Source organism: Thalassophryne amazonica, chromosome 7 (genome assembly GCF_902500255.1).
Source record: "Thalassophryne amazonica chromosome 7, fThaAma1.1, whole genome shotgun sequence".
Lineage (NCBI taxonomy): Eukaryota > Metazoa > Chordata > Actinopteri > Batrachoidiformes > Batrachoididae > Thalassophryne > Thalassophryne amazonica.
The window spans coordinates 14,661,565-14,681,535 of NC_047109.1; the positions used below are offsets into that span (position 1 = coordinate 14,661,565).

Here is a 19,971-nt window from a genome sequence, read left to right on the forward strand (position 1 = left end):
AGTGCTATATAAATGCAGTCCATTTACCATTTAACCCACCAACATGATGTGAATCAGTCAGGGGGATTTGACCTTTCACCTTAATGGCCTGGGTTACATGTTGTGTGCTTGTTTTCTACTGCAGCCTACAATGGACTGGGCTCATTCACTAAAGTGTGCGTAGAAACAATGACTCACCGTGCAAAATCACCGCCGGATTCATGACACGTGCACACCAGCCAAATCTGTTCATGCCACCGTACATGTTCGTCAATTAGAAACATTCTAAACTGACAGGTGTGTTTCTACACGTTGCAGTCTGCATACAGCTACACCTCTATTTTAAGACTTCTATACAAGGACATGGGGAGGTGACGGTCAGGTGGTAAAAGTGGTGGGCTGGTGACTCAAGCACTGTCAGTTCAAATCCCTGTCAGACCTGAAAATCACTCAGGGCCATCATGCGTTAATCCCCAAGTTGCTCTCATTGTGCATCTAAGCGCCTTGCACAACAGCACCTGAACATCACTGTGGGTGTGTGAATGTGAGGCATCACTGTAAAATGCATTGACCTTTGACCTACATAAATCCAGCCCATTTATATCCATTTGGTGTTTCATGATGAGAACACTGTGCAGATGAAGAACAGCTAAAGGCAGTTGTCCACAGCATGCCCTCCACAGAGATAATGTAAAAAAACAAAAAAAAACAAAAAGAAAGAAAAGCAAAATGAAGCCTGAGCTGCAAGGACTGATGCCCTGAGGTTCAACTGGTACATGGTGAAAGTGTTACAAAAAAAAGAAAAAACAGTTTGACATCATAGTTGATGCTATTTAAAATAAATCAATCAATCACAGAGCAGAATAAGGCAGGAGGATGTCAGCATCTGGCAGCAGTTATTGGACCATCATCGTTCAGTGGAATTTGTTCCAAAGTCAAGAACCGTCACTCAGAGGCAATTTATTTCCAAATTAAGATATTTGCTTCTGCTTGCGTCCTCTGTAATTAACGAGTGCAATTCAATCAGAACATAATGTTATTTAAATGACAATAGCATTGCTGCTTGCAAAAGTAAATTAATTAAAAAATATAATTTTATATACCCTAAAGTCCCTAAATACTCAGCACATCAAACACACTTCAGATCAAATCAACTACAGATACTAATTCAATAACAGTAAAAATTGTTGGGTGTGGTCCTTCAGCTACAGACCAATAAACTTATTTAATGAAAGCCAAAATTGCAATCTGAACATTCTCATGTACGCTGCTGTTAACCAAGTCAACTCACTAAACCAGAGGAGCTGAATAAATGAGGATGAAAGGGTGTGGCGTTCAGGGTTACGGCCTGCATGCAGTCAATGCATTAGTAAATTATTTAATGAAATGACATCATTAAAGAAGCTGTTTTTCTTTTTCTCCCTTCTGAAAAATGAAGTGTTAATAAATTCTGCATTTAGTTAAAAATGATTTTGTATGTCCGAAGATGACCAGGCCTTCATTATTTCTGCATACAGATGGTCTGAGGAAGTTCTAGATCGTTAACAGTTTATACACTCTTTGTGAATGACGCCCATTATTTTTTTTTAAACAAGATCCTAAATTCAAACTGCAACCAAAAAGGAGTGAAAACTCCTCCAGGACCTCCCAACATCTCAGTCACCACTTTTCCATTAACGTGCTCATTCAAAATGTCATTTAGTGGTTTCCATTTCTGTTGAGACCACATGTTCCACAGGTTTATGTGAAAACTGTTGGATTATTTCAAGGAATCCTGCTTCTGTGGCAAAGTAAACAGAAATAAACAAATAAAACCACAAGAAGAGACGATTCGGCTGAAAATGGATTTAACTGTGGAAACAAAAAGAGAACTCCAGTCACAACAACAAACTATCACAGACTGTGAAATAATCACAGATCCAAGTCCATCAGCAACATGTGTCAGCTTCTGGCTGCGAGCTGCGATTCATTCTGGTTCATGCCCATTTACCAAAAAAAAAAGAAAAAAAAGATGAAGAATCCAAAGCAGTACTCGACTGATCAGTGACCGTTCTGTTCTGTCCATTTACTACAACGTTTCCACAGCAGCTTGTGTTTGTGTTTGCTACAGGTTCAATCCCCAGCAAGTGTCTGTGAGCAAAAAACCCGACACCAGAATTGGCCAAAAAAGGAGACGACGCCAAACTCCATAACAGTGACGCCTCACCTTCACCCGTATATGCACGCGTGCACACCTGCGCACGCACGCCCGCCCGCACATATACACACGCACGCACGCACCCCAACAGCTGATGACTTTGACAATGAAGGTTCAATTCTACACTTTCCCTGCCCACATCTGTCCATGAGGGGGGCGTCCACTTCCTTCTAGGTCAAACAGGTGATGAGTTCCTTCACGCTCTTAAGTCAAAGTGAAATTACCTGCAAAGTGGCTCAGTTCCCATCCTGGTCAGAAGATAAAATCCACTTTGCATGCTGAATGAAATCATGTTTCCATCCACTGATTTGTCAAAAGCAAATTGGCTGTAAAAGTTTTTAATTTTTTTTACTTCAAGATATAAAAAGCATTTTGTTGTGAAATAATTTTGGACATTTCACGAAATATTCTGATTCTGCAACTTTTTCTGAACAATTCTTTTTCAATTCTGGACTTAAAATTCTCACCAGCACTGTTGAACAAAAACAAGCAAACTGTAGTTCTTTAGCACTTAACTATGTGCAGACAATAAAAATACTTACTGGTCCAATCATCTTCAAAGCAGTAGAGGAAATGGAAAACCACCATAACCAGAGTGTGGAGAGAGATCAGGGCGATGTACATCTGATGGTGAAAAGAGCCAAAAAGACCATGTTTACCACGTGAGACTGCAACAACGTGCAAAGGGTGAAGCACTTCAACGTGCCGAAAGGTTAAAAAAAAAAAAAAAAAAATACAACAGGAACACCACAAAGCCTGGTACACGGCCCCCTCGTATGTTAAGTTGGTGTTTAGTTTTAATCCATTTTCAAATACTTCCTCAAGCCTCCCCCAGTTCACCACCAATAAACCACATTCACTCGTTCACAAGCACACTAATGCCTCACATTCACTCATTCAAACACAGCTCACATTCACTCATTCACAAGCACACTGATGCCTCACATTTGTCTTGTATCTTATACATGATTTCACAATAAAAACACAGCAAACTGTTATCTGTCAGGTTCGTAGCGCTCACCCTGAACGCGGTTTGTGTCCACTGATGGACATGGTCAATGTCCACACTGTCACTAGTACTTACAGTGAAAAGAACAAAGTACTTTTGGTTGTTCTCGCCGACACAGTTGTTGACCCAGGGGCAGTGATGATCCATCTTACGGATGCAGCGTTTGCAAACACTGTGAGAGCGACAACAGAGAAAAAGCACAAGTGTTCTTAAATGAATTCAGGAGGCACAGACGCCAGCGTCAGGGATTCTGGCCTCGCATCACTTACAGTAATTAAGCTCACGGCTAATGGACGGGAAAGTAGAAGATAGAAGTCAACTATGTGGAAAACAACAGTAAAGTGGACTGCCGGGACATAAATTAAAAGTTTCACCATGATACGCTATTTCATTGATTGTTTGAACCATACGATTGGAACCATATCATTTGATTCAGTTCAGAGACCTGCGATCAATACGAGTTATCCACATGGCACTACGCCAGTACCACAGTCCAAGTGTTTAGGAAAGAGGCGTGTATGGATTAAAAAAAAAAAATTCAAAATAAAGGCATGATGATATGGACTGATGGTTTCAGTTTTTCCTTGATTATACGGGATCGCTGAGTGGTGAATCAACATGTTGAATCAGACTGATGTACTGTTCTACCCCGACTGGACTGCAATCTTTGCTCTGCAGAAGTCTTGAGTAGTGATAAGTAACTCATTATTTCTTAATGACGGTGTGTGACTTTATGTTAATGTGTCGGGCTCAATCTAACATTAATGTCAGTCAGCATGAAAATATGCGTTTGGGAATTGATTGGAATACTGTGAGCCTGTTGAAAATCATGTAAAAATGTGGGCATTGAGAAAATAGTTTTTGCTCTGCTGTAAGAAAGTGTCATCATCATAAACTCACAATTATTAAAACAGATTACGCGACTGTTGGTACTGTTTTTTCTGTTAGCACAATTACGATTTACAAATTTTAGTCAAGTCATTTAACACTTCATAATGCGACTGGCTAATATGGCAAAAGGTATCACAGTATTCTTATTTTATAGTGATCTTTATCACGAAGTATAAATTAATAATGCTGCCACTTTGAAGACTATACCGATGTTGACTGAAACTTGAAGAAACTACAGGGTTTGTTAGACCTTTAACTTTTATTGTATTTTATTATGGAAAACACTTTGTACATTTATTTCTGCTGTAAAATAGGCTGCAGATCCATGCATATAAAGTAGAAATGTCCTAAATTTATCATCTGTATAGCTAATTATTGTCACAATACACAATTGTGATTTTGATTTATTTATTTTTTTGTCCAGTCCTACTTCATAACAGCTTTGAGAAATCTCCCAGGAATGTGGATAATTACTCAACATCTGACACATTCTCGTCAAAACAAGTTTTACCAGCTCCATCGTCTGGTTAAAGTAAAGTCTTTCCACAGTAGATGTGATCTTCAGATGGTCATTCATGCTTTCATCAGCTCCAGAATGAATGACTGTAATACACTTTATGTTGGTGTTAATCAGTCTTCTCTTGCACGTTTCCAGCTTGTGCAAAATGCTGCTGCTCATCTTTCAACAAACGCTTCCAGAAGTGAGCATATTACCCCTGTACTTTACTCAATCCACTTGCTTCCAGTGCATTTTAAAATTGATTTGAAGATTTTAATGTTTGCTTTTAAAGCCATTAATGGCCTTGCACCATCCTACTTGTTTGAAATCTTGAATATCCATACAATGTGGTCGTCTGGCCAACTTTATTTAGAAGTTCTGAGGTCAAAATATAACCTTTGGGGTAATCGTACTTTTGCAGTAGCTGAATCCAAACTGTGGAACAAGTTACATCCTATTTTATGCACTATTTCTGACTAAACTTTTAAATCAAAGCTGAAACATTTTCTTATTTAAAATGGCTTTCAACACCGAGAGGTGCTGTGATGTTTCCTTTTTATTTCTACTGCATGTTTGATTTTATTCCTTGATTTTATTGTAAAGCACTTTGGACCTGTAAAAGGGTTACATCAGTAAATGTTCAAGATTGAGCTGTTTGGACATTTGGACAGCAGTGGTGTCAATGGAGTTGTTGCATAGAAATACGGCTATAAAATAGCAATACTGTTGTTAGGTCCAATGCAGCATGCTTGGATTTAATTCTTTATTTCACAGAAAGTCAGACATTCTGTGCGACTGTGGTTTTAAAGGTGACACAATGCTGAGGATTTCGTGTCCCTTCTGTCCAAACCTGCAGTGGTGCGCTCGGTCCGGCTTGATGCTGCAGCACTTGGGACATTTGTAGACCACCTGTCCCGGCTTCAGCTGAAGGCTTTCTATATACTCCTTCGTAGCATTCCCTTTTGGTACCGCCCCCTAGCAAAATAATATTACAGCGTTTAATTTGCAGCTCATTAATAAGGCCATAATAAAGAATCAGGCAGAGGTTTGTGATTTCATCAATATACACAATACTGGGGCTCTCAACTTACACATACTGACAGATTTAAAGCAAATCAAACATAGTTCATATTTTCAACATTTGTCATCATAATTACATTGGCCAACAAGACATCTGAAACAGATTTCAAGGCAGGTGTGAATCCAGGATGGGTTTATTTCATAGTCTTATAGTGAAGGACAAATGTCGCCGTTGGGTTCAATCAGTGGTCTCAATCCTGTCCCATAAGAGCCAAGAAGACGCAGGTGATTGTTGGACCTACAGTCCATCAGGTGACATCATTAATTAACACTAAGTGAGTATTTAATCAGAAGTCCATTGCTGTTATAATCAACAGGAAGGAAATCTGCAGCTGGCTGGCTTTGTATGAAGAAAAGAAACCCCAAAGAAGTGGGGCTTATCAGAGGTACAGTGCATCTGGAAAGTATTCACAGCTCTACACTTTTTCCACAGCCTTATTCCAAAATGGAGTAAATTCATTTTTTCCCTCAAAATTCTACTCACAATACCCAAGTGACAACACGTCAAAAGTTTTTTTTTTTTCCTTTTTTGCAAATTTATTAAAAAATCAAAAACTAAGAAATCACAAATACATAAGTACTCACGCACTTTGCTCAATATTTTATTGGTGCACCTTTGTCAGCAAATACAGCCTCAGGTCTTCTTGAATATGATGTCACAAGCTTGGTGCACCTATCTTTGAGCAGTTCTTCCCATTCCTCTTTGCAGCACCCCTCAAGCTCCATCAGGTTGGATGGGGAGTGTCGGTGCACAGACATTTTCAGATCTCTCCAGAGATGTTCAGTCAGATTCAGGTCTGAGCTCTGGCTGGACCACTCAAGGACATTCACAGTTGTCCTGAAGTCACTCCTTTGATATCTTGGCTGTGTGTTTAGGGTCACTGTCCTGCTGAAAGATGAACCATCGCCATAGTCTGAGGTTGAGAGCGCTCTGGAGAAGGTTTTCATCCAGGATGTCTCTGTACATTGATGCATTCATCTTTCCCTCAATCCTGACTAGTCTCCCAGTCCCTGCTGCTGAAAAACATTCCCACAGCATGATGATGCCACCACCGTGCTTCACTGTAGGGATGGTGCCTGGTTTCCTCCAAACATGATGCCTGGCATTCACACCAAAGAGTTCAATCTTTGTCTCATCAGACCAGAGAATTTGGTTTCTCATGGTCTGAGAGTCCTTCAGGTGCCTTTTGGCAAACTCCAGCCGGGCTGCCGTGTGCCTTTTACTAAAGGCACCTCGACACTTGCACAAATCTGATCCCCACACTGCTGTGCAATTCGTCATGCCAATGTGCCCCGCTTTGTCCCGCTGGACGCCACACTATATAAAATAATCACTTCAGAGCCGATGAAGCATTTGCTCTCAGAACTTGACTGATGAAACTGTTCTCTCATTGCTACCAGAAATTATCTACAGCTGCAGGTTGTCTCGTGCAGTGGAAAACACATTTGAAATCTTGTCTCAAAGGTAATTATTTATAATATATATTGTAATGAATTGATAAAACATTGACATGCCGTGACACGCAGTGTTTTCAAATAGGTTGCACAATGTTCACAGCTTGTTCATGAAATTAATGCCAGAAGTTTTGAACATTTCAAAACAGTCTTTGTGCACTGGCACGCAGCCGCTCACAGTTCACGCACAACATTAAGGCAAGTTTATTGACTAGCACGCCAGATTGCGTGCCACTACAGGGCTCAAATGTGTGCAAGTGTCAAGGTGCCTTAAGTAGTGGCTTCCGTCTGGCCACTCTACCATACAAGCCTGATTGGTGGATTGCTGCAGAGATGGTTGTCCTTCTGGAATGTTCTTCTCTCTCCACAGAGGAATGCTGGAGCTCTGACAGAGTGACCATCGGGTTCTTGGTCACCTCCCTGACAAAGGCCATTCTCCCCCAATCGCTCAGTTTAGACGGACGGCCAGCTCTAAGAAGAGTCCTGGTGGATCTGAACTTCTTCCATTTATGGATGATGGAGGCCACTGCACTCATTGGGACCTTCAAAGCGGCAGAAATGTTAGCCTGACAACTGGCCCTGAATTGGGCCAGATACTGGCCTCTCTCCTAGCCTGTGATTGGCTGGTGGCAGAGACACTGACGTCAGCCCATGCATCAGCCTCATGTTGGTGTGGCGCAAGCGCTGCTCTCCTATTGGTCATTTACGAGTGGGAAATCTCACTCCAAAATGGAGGCCAGTATCTGGCCCAATTCACAGCCGCACCGGTTGTCGGGCTACAGAAATGTTTCTGTACCCTTCCCCAGATTTGTGCTTCAATACAATCCTGTCTCAGAGGTCTGCAGACAATTTCTTTGACTTCATGCTTGGTTTGTGCTCTGATATGCACTGTCAACTGTGGGCCCTTATATGTAGACAGGTGTGAGTCTTTCCAAATTATGTCCAGTCAACTGAATTCACCCCAGGTGGACTCCAATTAAGCTGTAGAAACAGCTCAAGGAAGATCAGTGGAAACAGGATGAACCTGAGCTCAATTATGAGCTTTATGGCAAAGGCTGTGCATACTTACGTACATGTGATTTCTTAGTTTTTGTCATTATTGTGCGTAAATAGGAAAAAAAATGAGCAAAAAAATGAATTTCATCCATTTTGGAATAAGGCTGTAACATAAAAAAGGGGAAAAAAAATGCAATGCTGTGACTATTTCCTGGATACACTCTATGTTGCTAAACGAGTGCCAAAAATCTGTTTATGTGCACAGCCAAACAAATATTTTTCAAAAATGCTTGAGAAGACCTCTGTCTCTTTATTTTGTTATCCGGTTCTAAGTATGAGCACACCTATAACCCTCAGTTCCTCAGTTTTAGAGGATGATGGAAGTTAACTTTCATTGTCAGTTTTCATGCCATACACTGGCTTCACCTAACCTAAAGACTTTGGGGAACAGTACCCCAGGGATCTGACTCTTTTATTCAGTTTTATTAAATGCACTTAAGAGAAAAAATAAGCTTGTGAATGAAGCCCAACAAGAGTAGCAATTAAGTGTGTGTGTGCCATGACTAATGGACACGGAAAAACACTTACAGGGTCCGTGCACATGGCCCTGAGGTGTGAGGCAAGTGCCAGGAAGGCCAGACTGTTGAACACAGTCCCGTTCACGATGCTGTACAGGAGATTCTTGGTTGGCAGCAGCATTACAAACAGCACCACAAACTCTGCGTACAACACCAGCAGCCACGTGATGACAGCGCACACAATGCCGCAGGCATCCCTGATGAACCACATGGCGGAGGCGGAGGAGGAAGTGATGACATCTTTGGGGATTGGGATGCGCTGCTCTGGCTGAAGGCAGTTGGCAATGGGCTGCCTGCGCCCGTGCTCCACATCTCTGCATCTGTGCACCGGACTCTTCATCCTTCATCCAACTCTGAGACGCCCACCGGACCAGCCGAACCTTCGGGCTCCAGTCTCAGTCTCGGCATGCTGCAGGGTGAGCAGGAAAGTTCTAATTTAGAGACGGCGCTTATTACAGAAAAGCAATTAACAGATGGCTACATCCTCATACTGCCTGGTTCTTAGCCTTGGTCCAGAAGCAGTGTCGTTCAAACTTCAAAACTTTTTGTCAAACTCAGAAAAATTAAACTTGTCTCTTTTTCGCAACTTTAAACCATTAAGATAAAATATTTTAAAAGGTTACTAGGCAGTGAAGGTGATAAATTTAGAGAGTGTTCCAACACAGGAAGAGTGCAGCACCATTCCAGAAGTGGTGGTCAGATATGGGCAGACAAAAAATAAATTAATAAAAATAAATTAAAATCTGAGGTTGTCCTGCTCGCAGGCTGCAGAAAACATAAATAAATTGAAAAGAAGTGAAACACGGTGCAGATGCAGTTAAATAGAAATATAAATGATGTTTAAATCTTCAGTTGTTACATCTCTGTATCAAAGAACTTCTTTTACTTTTGGCCAATACTGTTAGGGAGCGCCAGAGCAGATCATCAGTCTACATCTCACCATGTCCTCTGCATCTTCCTCTGTCACACCAACTGCCTGCATGTCATCAGCGCATCCACAAACCACCTCTTTGGCCTCCTTCCTCTCCTGCCTGATGGCTCCATCCTCAGAATCCTTCTGCGCTCTCTTCTTCTCTACCACACTCTCCAGTCTTTTAGATAGTAGACACCCTAGTATTTACAGTAATTTTGTCTACATTCACCACCTCTACGCCTTGTAACTGCACTATTCCACCGGGCTCCCTCTCATTCATACACATGTAGTCTTGCTCCTACTGACTTTCATTCCCCTTCTCTCCAGTCTGTAATCAACCGTTTCTGCAGAGCGACTCCAGTTTGAAGCGTGAATCGAAGCAATACTTCGATTCAATGGCTCTTTGATTCGCTGCTCTTCAGAAGCTGTAAGTCTGCTTCTTAACCCCTCTGAAAGCCATTAAAATATCATGAGTCACTTTTGTGTGGATTAAAGTCACTAACTGGGACTCTTGTCTCGTTGCAGTCGAGAAACGAGAATCGTCTTCCGTTTCGTTGTCACAGCTTTAAACGCTGCGCGGCTCTCTGCTGAGACAGAGCCCGCTCAGAATTAATAACGACAAAACAAATCGCCACTTTAAATAAAATGACACCTCTTACAAACGTTGCAATACAGACAAACTACAATTGACTAAAACGTTTTTTCCTCCCAAAATGAGATGTCCTGCATTCTTTATAAACCTGACCTGCACCGCCAGCTGCAAGAGCTCAGCTCATATGTATGGAAAGACATTCATGCCAATAATTCCTGAAAGGAAATGCTTTTGACAAAAACTAACATTTTATTTCTGTTTATGTCCAGAGATCAAGGATCCAGTAACCAATTTCATATTTATTTACTTTAAGACTCAATAAAATGTTGTTCAATTTCAAGTTAATCAGCTTATAAAGCGCCAAATTACAACAAAAGCTGTGTCAAGGTGCCTCACAGGGAACAGTTCAACATAAAAAAATAAAAATAAATAAATAAAAATAAAACAATTCAATTACCTAATTAAAAACAGAAGTCAAAGAATAAAACATAAAATAAAAACTACTCATAAGAAAGAGAATAAAAACAGGTTTTAAGTCTTGACTTAAAAATGTCCACAGACTCCGACTGCCTCACTGAGGGCCATGTACTGGCTAACCCAGAATGAGATTGCCCACTCAACAAACTTCCCCAGCCTGATGAAGGGACTTGGGCTGTCGTACCTGGCTTTTCACCTTTGGGTACCCCTAGAATGGCCAATTTTTAGCTTAAATTTTCAAAAGCTGCCCCCTTCCGCACCATCGCCCCCCTCGGTCGCTGCGTTCCCTCGACATTACCACTATGCTAAAATTTTATCCTAGCTAGAATCCTGCTTGTCCTCATACATATCCTGCACCACTAGGGATGGGACCGATCCGATCTTGGATCAGTATCGAGTTCCGATACTGACGTAATTCATGTATCGGAAAATACCGATCCAACCCACAACATTTTCCAATACCGGAGAAGAACCACTGTGAATCCTCTCAAATGCTGTTGTTTGCTTTCTGCTTGTTTACTGTTGAGTGGGAGGAGGAGGGGGAGGTTTTCTGAAGCCAGGCTGTTTGATAGAGCTCTCTTCCGATGTGTTCTAGCTGCAGTTAGCCACAAATTTCTGCTCGGCTCTCAGATTTAAACTGTCTGTTCGTCAAGCACGGATTTTCAGAAAAATGAACTGAATTGTTGTTGAAAATATGTGCTAAAAAGTTAGGCGCTTCACTGTCCCGAGGCTGTCAAATGCTATGAAAAGCCAGCTCAGCGTGCCGACGAGGAGGAGCTGAACACAAATTCTGTCCGCTGAAAGGGAAAAAAGTCTCCATTAAAATCCTGTATGTGAGTGTCGGTGATGATACATTTATTTAACTGTTCAAAGGCTTCGTGTTTTCAAATGTTCAAAGTTTGCACAGCATGAACATAGCGAGAGAGAAAGAAAACGAGAGAGACGGAGGGAGAGCAAGGGGGTGGGGGGGCAGTGAAGGTGGACATTATAAGTGGGTAAGTGCCATGTCATGCCGGCAGGCTTTGCCATGCCCGATCCATCTCCAAGTTCCCTCATACGCACTCAAATTGTTTCAGATTGTGTTTATGCTGCCTTCAGAATATGTAAATTGTGGTTAGATGGTCCTCAGGTAACACATGGACTGCCATCAGATATCTGGAGAGTCATGAGAGATCTAAAACTTTTTCCACATACACAATATCACCATTTCCCTCAAATATTGTTCACAAACCAGTCTAAATCTGTGATAGTGAGCACTTCTCCTTTGCTGAGATAATCCATCCCACCTCACAGGTGTGCCATATCAAGATACTGATTAGACACCATGATTAGTGCACAGGTGTGCCTTAGACTGCCCACAATAAAAGGCCACTCTGAAAGGTGCAGTTTTATCACACAGCACAATGCCACAGATGTTGCAAGATTTGAGGGAGCGTGCAATTGGCATGCTGACAGCAGGAATGTCAACCAGAGCTGTTGCTCGCGTATTGAATATTCATTTCTCTACCATAAGCCATCTCCAAAGGTGTTTCAGAGAATTTGGCAGTACATCCAACCAGCCTGACAACAGCAGACCACGTGTAACCACACCAGCCCAGGACCTCCACATCCAGCATGTTCACCTCCAAGATCGTCTGAGACCAGCCACTCGGACAGCTGCTGAAACAATCGGTTTGCATAACCAAAGAATTTCTGCACAAACTGTCAGAAACCGTCTCAGGGAAGCTTATCTGCATGCTCGTCGTCCTCATAGGGGTCTCGACCTGACTCCAGTTCGTCGTCATAACCGACTTGAGTGGGCAAATGCTCACATTCGCTGGCGTTTGGCACACTGGAGAGGTGTTCTCTTCATGAATGAATCCCGGTTCACACTGTTCAGGGCAGATGGCAGACAGCATGTGTGGCGTTGTGTGGGTGAGCGGTTTTCTGATGTCAATGTTGTGGATCGAGTGGCCCATGGTGGTGGTGGGGTTATTGTATGGGCAGGCGTCTGTTATGGACAAAGAACACAGGTGCATTTTATTGATGGCATTTTGAATGCACAGAGATACCGTGACGAGATCCTGAGGCCCATTGTTGTGCCATACATCCAAGAACATCACCTCATGTTGCAGCAGGATAATGCACGGCCCCATGTCGCAAGGATCTGTACACAATTCTTGGAAGCTGAAAATGTCCCAGTTCTTGCATGGCTGGCATACTCACCGGACATGTCACCCATTGACCATGTTTGGGATGCTCTGGACCGGCGTATACGACAGCGTGTACCAGTTCCTGCCAATATCAGCAACTTCGCACAGCCATTGAAGAGGAGTGGACAAACATTCCACAGGCCACAATTGACAACCTGATCAACTCTATGCGAAGGAGATGTGTTGCACTGCATGAGGCAAATGGTCACACCAGATACTGACTGGTATCCCCCCCTCCCCCAATAAAACAAAACTGCACCTTTCAGAGTGGCCTTTTATTGTGGGCAGTCTAAGGCACACCTGTGCACTAATCATGGTGTCTAATCAGCATCTTGATATGGCACACCTGTGAGGTGGGATGGATTATCTCAGCAAAGGAGAAGTGCTCACTATCACAGATTTAGACTGGTTTGTGAACAATATTTGAGGGAAATGGTGATATTGTGTATGTGGAAAAAGTTTTAGATCTTTGAGTTCATCTCATACAAAATGGGAGCAAAACCAAAAGTGTTGCGTTCATATTTTTGTTGAGTGTACATACACATATATATATATATATATATATATATACACACACACACACACATACATACATATCACAGGGTTTCTGTCCAGAAGAGTGCAGTCATCGAAACAGCTAAGATACTGTGCCGAACCCTCAGACTCCCAGACATATAGTAGAGGACCCAAGCTTGAGAAACACACATACCATCCTCCCCAGAGGGGGTGAGAGAGATTTTTATATTTATTTATTTCATGGATTTCTCAACTGTCCAAACAGTTTCACCTGTAGTCACTCCAAAGATTATGCCAAAAAGTAGATTAAAGAACTCAAACATAGTCCTGATCTTCACAGGAAGTGAAACAGTGATAAGAGGGTGGAGACTGGGAGAAATTCAGTTTACTGAAGAAACCTGCCTCTGATTTTAACTTATCTCCTTTTCTGAAACAGGCTTTAGTAGATCCTCTTTCTTGAGTTTGATTAATCCCATTTCTGAAACCAAAACTCAGTTTCTACTCATTTTATGCTTGACAAACTCATAGCTTTCACTACATCTGCTTTCTGAAACAAGCCCCAGGTCATCCTAAAAAACTGAGTCAAAGTGGAATGAAGATGACAAGTGAGGGAAGCCACCAAGAACACAAGTTTTGACAGTTGCTTCTCCTGGCAAAGTTCATCAACTACAGTAAAAGAAACCTCGCTTGCAATCTAGCAAAAACAAAACAAAACAAAGTATCTTGAACATGACGTATAACAGGGGTAGGCAACCTGTTCCAGAAAGAGCCATGAGGGTGCAGGTTTTCTTTGCAGCCACTGACTCCACCAGGTGATTTCACTGATTAACTGATTCCATCTGCTCAAAGTAATATTAATCAGTAAAATCACCTGGTGGAGTCAGTGGCTGCAAAGAAAACCTGCACCCTCATGGCTCTTTCTGGAACAGGTTGCCTACCCCTGACGTATAATCTGTTCCAATCATAACTTAAAGTGACAGACTGTATTTTCACAAAGATGACTGATTGACAGCTTGTGTGATCAGGGCTTCATGATGCTAGCAGTACATCTTTATGTCCTGAGCTCAGCCAGCCCCGATTTATCAGGATTATTCAGATAATTTAATTTAAATTAATTATATCCCAGTCGGAACGTACAGTTTATCTGCTTCTGACAGTTTACAGGCCTGTAACGTTTAGCCGCTAAGATAACATCAAAGAGCGAGCATTAGCATTGGATTAGCTGACCTGTTAGCATGTCCCGGTCTTGGTTTCTCACGTCAGCTGTCATCGACTGCACTGTTCCGCCTGTTAGAGCTTAATAAATGACAACACACCCAACTTTATCGCAACTAAAAAATGACCATCCACATCGTTTTTCCGCAACCGAAATAATCACCGCCTACCAACAACGTGACGTCACCACGTCGGGGTAAATGAATGAATGAAAGGGAGCCAATCAATTGAGCACGACGGAATAATAATAATAATAATAATAATAATAATAATAATAATAATAATAATAATAATAATAATAATAATCCGTGCAGATAACATTCTGATTGTTGGTGACTTCAACATTCATTTAAATAAGCCTCCTGACCCCCTTTGCAAACCATTCATGGACACTGTGGATGTATTAGGATTAATGCATTGAGGGTTCGACACACATTAGTGGAAATTTATGGAGCTAAATCAAGGCCAAAAGTTTTGTAATCTGAAAATAAAAAAAGATTGAAAACATTAATTTTGAAACTGAAAATTAAAGATTTGTTCTTGAATTTTATAATCATTTAAAAAGTATTATCAAAATAAAAATAAGTGTAAGATATATATTTTTCAGTTTAAATAAATTTTTGATTCAGCTCTGTAATTTTTTTTTTTGATCAAATAATTTATTTTCATTCATATTTCTTTTTTTCACCTTCAGATCTTTTTTTCACTTTCAGATCTTATTTTTTCAGTTTCAAACTTTTGGCCCCGTTCTGGCGTGGGAGGGCGTGGCTTCGATTTCAGCAGCCACTGGGACAGCTGCTGAAACAATCAGTTTGCATAACCAAAGAATTTCTGCACAAACTGTTAGAAACCATCTCAGGGAAGCTCATCTACATGCTCGTCGTCCTCATCGGGGTCTCGACCTGACTCCAGTTCATCGTCGTAACCAACTTGAGTGGGAAAATGCTCACATTCGCTGGTGTTTGGCACGTTGGAGAGGTGTTCTCTTCACGGATGAATCCCAGTTCACACTGTCCAGGACAGATGGCAGACAGCGTGTGTGGCGTCGTGTGGGTGAGCGGTTTTCTGATGTTAATGTTGTGGATCAAGTGGCCCAATGGTGGCGGTGGGGTTATGGTATGGGCAGGCGTCTGTTATGGACGAAGAACACAGGTGCATTTTATTGATGGCATTTTGAATGCACAGAGATACCGTGACAAGATCCTGAGGCCCACTGTTGTGCCAACATCCAAGAACATCACCATGTTGCAGCAGGATAATGCACGGCCCCATGTTGCAAGGATCTGTACACAATTCTTGGAAGCTGAAAATGTCCCAGTTCTTGCATGGCCGGCATACTCACCGGACATGTCACCCATTGAGCATGTTTGGGATGCTCTGGACCGGCGTATACGACAGCATGTACCAGTTCCTGCCAATATCCAGCAACTTCACACAGCCATTGAAGAGGAGTGGACCAACATTCCACAGGCCACAATTGACAACCTGATCAACTCTATGCAAAGGAGATGTGTTGCACTGCATGAGGCAAATGGTGATCACACCAGATACTGACTGGTATCCCCCCCAATAAAACAAAACTGCACCTTTCAGAGTGGCCTTTTATTGTGGGCAGTCTAAGGCACACCTGTGCACTAATCATGGTGTCTAATCAGCATCTTGGTATGGCACACCTGTGAGGTGGGATGGATTATCTCAGCAAAGGAGAAGTGCTCACTATCACAGATTTAGACTGGTTTGTGAACAATATTTGAGGAAAATGGTGATATTGTGTATGTGGAAAAAGTTTTAGATCTTTGAGTTCATCTCATACAAAATGGGAGCAAAACCAAAAGTATTGCGTTTATATTTTTGTTGAGTGTAACTTTTACATGGGCAAGTGAATTTTGGCGTTACCTGCCCAGATCTGTCAGGTACACTTGCCCCATCCTGCACTTGACTATGTTACTGTCTAACTTCGTACCAGTCTGGAACCGGTCCTCATGCGCTGCATCGCTGTCGTAAATATTGACATCATGCCTCTTGTGTCGGTGGTCTTCGATCACTCATTAAGTTTACAGTCTCATTGCTTGTTCTTGACTGGAACAAGAACCTTATTTATCATTTCAACGACACATCAACTCTTCAACTACAACTGAATTCAATGATATTGATACTCTATATCTGATTTGTATATACGAGGTCTGTGATAAAAGTAACGGACCTTATTATTTTTTTCAAAAACCATATGGATTTGAATCACGTGTGATTACATCAGACATGCTTGAACCCTCGTGGGCATGCAAGAGTTTTTTCACACCTGTCGGTTACGTCATTCGCCTGTGGGCAGTCGTTGAGTGAGGAGTGGCCCACCCTCTCGTCGATTTTTTTCATTGTTTAGGAATGGCTCAGAGACTGCTGCTTTGTTTGATAAAAAATTTTTCAAAACTGTAAGGCACAACTGAGTGGACACCATTCGATAAATTCAGCTGGTTTTTGGTAAAAATTTTAACGGCTGATGAGAGATTTTGGTCTGGTAGTGTCGCTTTAAGTATGGCCCACGGCGCCTGACGGCGATCTGCGCTTCGAGGCGGCAGCGTCTCGCCCTTTCAAGTTGAAAACTTCCACATTTCAGGCTCTGTTGACCCAGTAAGTCGTCAGAGAACAGAGAACTTTCAGAAGAAGTCGGCATGAGGAGTTTATTCGGACATTCCATTGTTAACAGACATTTTGTAATGAAAGAACTTGCGGGCAGAATCGCATGTCGGGCCGGACCCGACCGCGGGGGGTCGCGACAGGAAAAACACCTCCGTTGGAAACCTTAACGGGCAAGTTGGAACATGCCCAAGCTGTTAAACAATTTCTCAGTTACTCACTTGTTGAAAGCCATCAAAAGCCGCCTGAATTTTACAAATGGTTTTCAACATGGAGGTGTTTTTCCTGTCGCAGCGCACACAGATTCGACTCGGCAAATTTGCACGCACGTCTTTCATTACAAAATATCCTTAAACAGTGGAATGTCCGCATAAAGTCCTCATGCCGGCCTCTTCTGAATCTTCTCTGTTCTCTCACGACGTCCTGGATGAATTAAGCCTTAAATTAGAATGTTTTCAGGTCGAAACAGGCCGACGACGGTGCCTGGAAGCGCTGCGCGATGTCCCGCTCCGTGGGAAGTCCTTACACCGACAGAAACACCCCATAATCTCTCATCAGCCGTTAAACTTTTCACCGAAAACCAGCTTAATTTCTCGAATAGTGTCCACTCGGATATCCCTCACAGGTCCAGAAAAAATGTTGATAAAGCAACGCACGCCGTCCGCAGCGGCTATTCAGACAAAGAGATTCCGGCGGGTGGGGTGGAGCACTCCTCACTCAAGGCCTGCCCACAGGCAAATGACGTCACCGACACGCGTGAAAAAACTCATGCATGCGCACGAGGGTTCAAGCTTGTCTGACGTAAAAACATATGAATCAAATCCATTTATTTTTTGAAAAAAATTAAAAAGGACCGCTTTTTTCAACACAGACCTCGTATTATGCTTTTCTCTGATGTATAACGTTTATGTACAACCCCAATTCCAATGAAGTTGGGACGCTGTGTAAGATGTAAATAAAAACAGAATATTTGCAAATCCGCTTCAACCTATATTCAGTTGAATACACCACAAAGACAAGATATTTAATGTTCAAACGAATAAACTTTATTGTTTTTGTGCGAACATTTTCTCATTTTGAAATGGATGTCTGCATCACGTTTCAAAAGTTGGGACAGTGGTATGTTTACCACTGTGTTACATCACCTTTCCTTCTAACAACACTCAATAAGCGTTTGGGAACTGAGGACACTAATTGTCGAAGCTTTGTAGGTGGAATTCTTTCCCATTCTTGCTTGATGTATGACTTCAGTTGTTCAACAGTCCAGGGTCTCCGTTCTCACATTTTGCGCTTCATAATGTGGCACACATTTTCAATGGGCGACAGGTCTGGACTGCAGGCAGGCCAAAATAACACCATAATGACCATAATGACAGAAAAGGATTTTTGCTCTACTAGTGTGAACCTGAAGCACAAGCAATCCTGAACCAGCTGTTATGAAACACTATGGCTCTTATAAACTTTCCTCTTAAATATGAGGAAAGTTTTGCTTTTTCTTTCTCTTTGCCATAAATTCAGGCTGTAGCTAATTTACTGCAGCTCTGCGCATCACAATTGTTCATAAAAATCAGATTGAAACCCTTCTTCTCAACCTCTCAGAAGATTTTAATGAAACAATCTGGTAAAACTCCACTGCCATCTTTTCTAACCATGTCCATGCCTCCAATGGAATGTCATCTCGACCAACTGCCTTTCCACCCTTCATAGCTGCCCTCACTTCTTCCTTATGTTATATAAGGACTTGCACTTCCTGATTAATTCCCTCCACATCATCCAGCCTTCTCACTCATTTTCCATCATTCATCAGCTCCTCAAAATATTCCCTCCACCTTCTCAACACACTCTCCTCGCTTGTCAGCACCATACCATCTGCATCCTTTACCACTCTAACCTGCTGCACATCTTTTCCAGCTCGGTCCATTTGTCTGGCCAATCGGCACAAGTTCTTTTCTCCTTCCTTAGTCTTTAACTTCTTGTACTGCCCATTGTAGGCCTTTTGCTTAGAATTTGCCACTTCTCTTTTCACCTTATGCTGGATCTCTTTGAACTCCTGTCTACTTTCTTCATCTCCCCAACTGTCTCAATTCGTTTTGCCAACATCTTTCTGTTGTGTGGGCCGCTGAAGAGGAGGTACTGCTGGCCCACCACCACCAGATGGCGCCCTGCTTGAAGTGCGGGCTTCAAGCAGAGAGGGCGTCATAGCAACCAGGAGTGACAGCTGTCACTCGTCATCAGCACCAGCTGTCACTCATCCACATCACCACCACCTTAAAGGCCGGACTGCAACTCCACCTCCCCGCCGAGAAATCAGCTACCTTGGAGGTAATATTCTCTGCTGTATTTAATGCTGACTAATAGTCTGAACTTCTTTGCAGCCGTTTTCCTGTGGTGTTGCCTTATCTGTGGGATTGGCGTTTGGTGTGATCAGCGACGGCTTCGCTTCACACCCCAACCAGATAAGTGGTTAGACAGGAGCTGCACGAGTGTGTGACTGGAGGTGGAGGTGCTCCCTCCCAAAAGAACACAGACTGTGGGATTACTGAGTGTGCGTACTCACACTCACCTGTGCTGTTTCTGTTCTCTGCCAGCAGTGCCAGGTCTGACAGCTGGAGACGGTGACCACCTGGGGACTCAGAACTTGGCGGCTCCGGTGTTCTTCAGATCCGTTGGCGGTGAGGGCCGTGTGGGATCCGGCTCGGTTCTGGACGGGCGTCTCCTATCCTCAAGCCTGCCCACACGTCACCCAAC

The 19,971-nt window shown here is 42.5% G+C and overlaps 1 protein-coding gene across 3 annotated transcripts in view; it reads right to left on the minus strand.

Annotated features, from left to right (window-relative positions):
- The window catches only part of LOC117513652 (palmitoyltransferase ZDHHC3-like), a 64,179-nt gene extending 49,436 nt beyond the window's left edge, over positions 1-14,743 (minus strand). Inside the window, exons 1-5 of one of the 3 annotated variants that reach the window (XM_034173884.1) lie at positions 14,602-14,743; positions 8,695-9,093; positions 5,426-5,550; positions 3,261-3,357; positions 2,719-2,800 (exon numbers count right to left, since the gene is read on the minus strand). In XM_034173884.1, coding sequence (XP_034029775.1) covers positions 2,719-2,800; positions 3,261-3,357; positions 5,426-5,550; positions 8,695-9,024 — 634 coding nt within the window. In that variant the 5' untranslated portion in view covers positions 9,025-9,093; positions 14,602-14,743. The remainder of the gene's footprint in view (positions 1-2,718; positions 2,801-3,260; positions 3,358-5,425; positions 5,551-8,694; positions 9,094-14,601) is intronic. The other 2 variants (XM_034173883.1, XM_034173885.1) reach the window with 2 other exon arrangements.
- Positions 14,744-19,971: the final 5,228 nt, after the last annotated feature.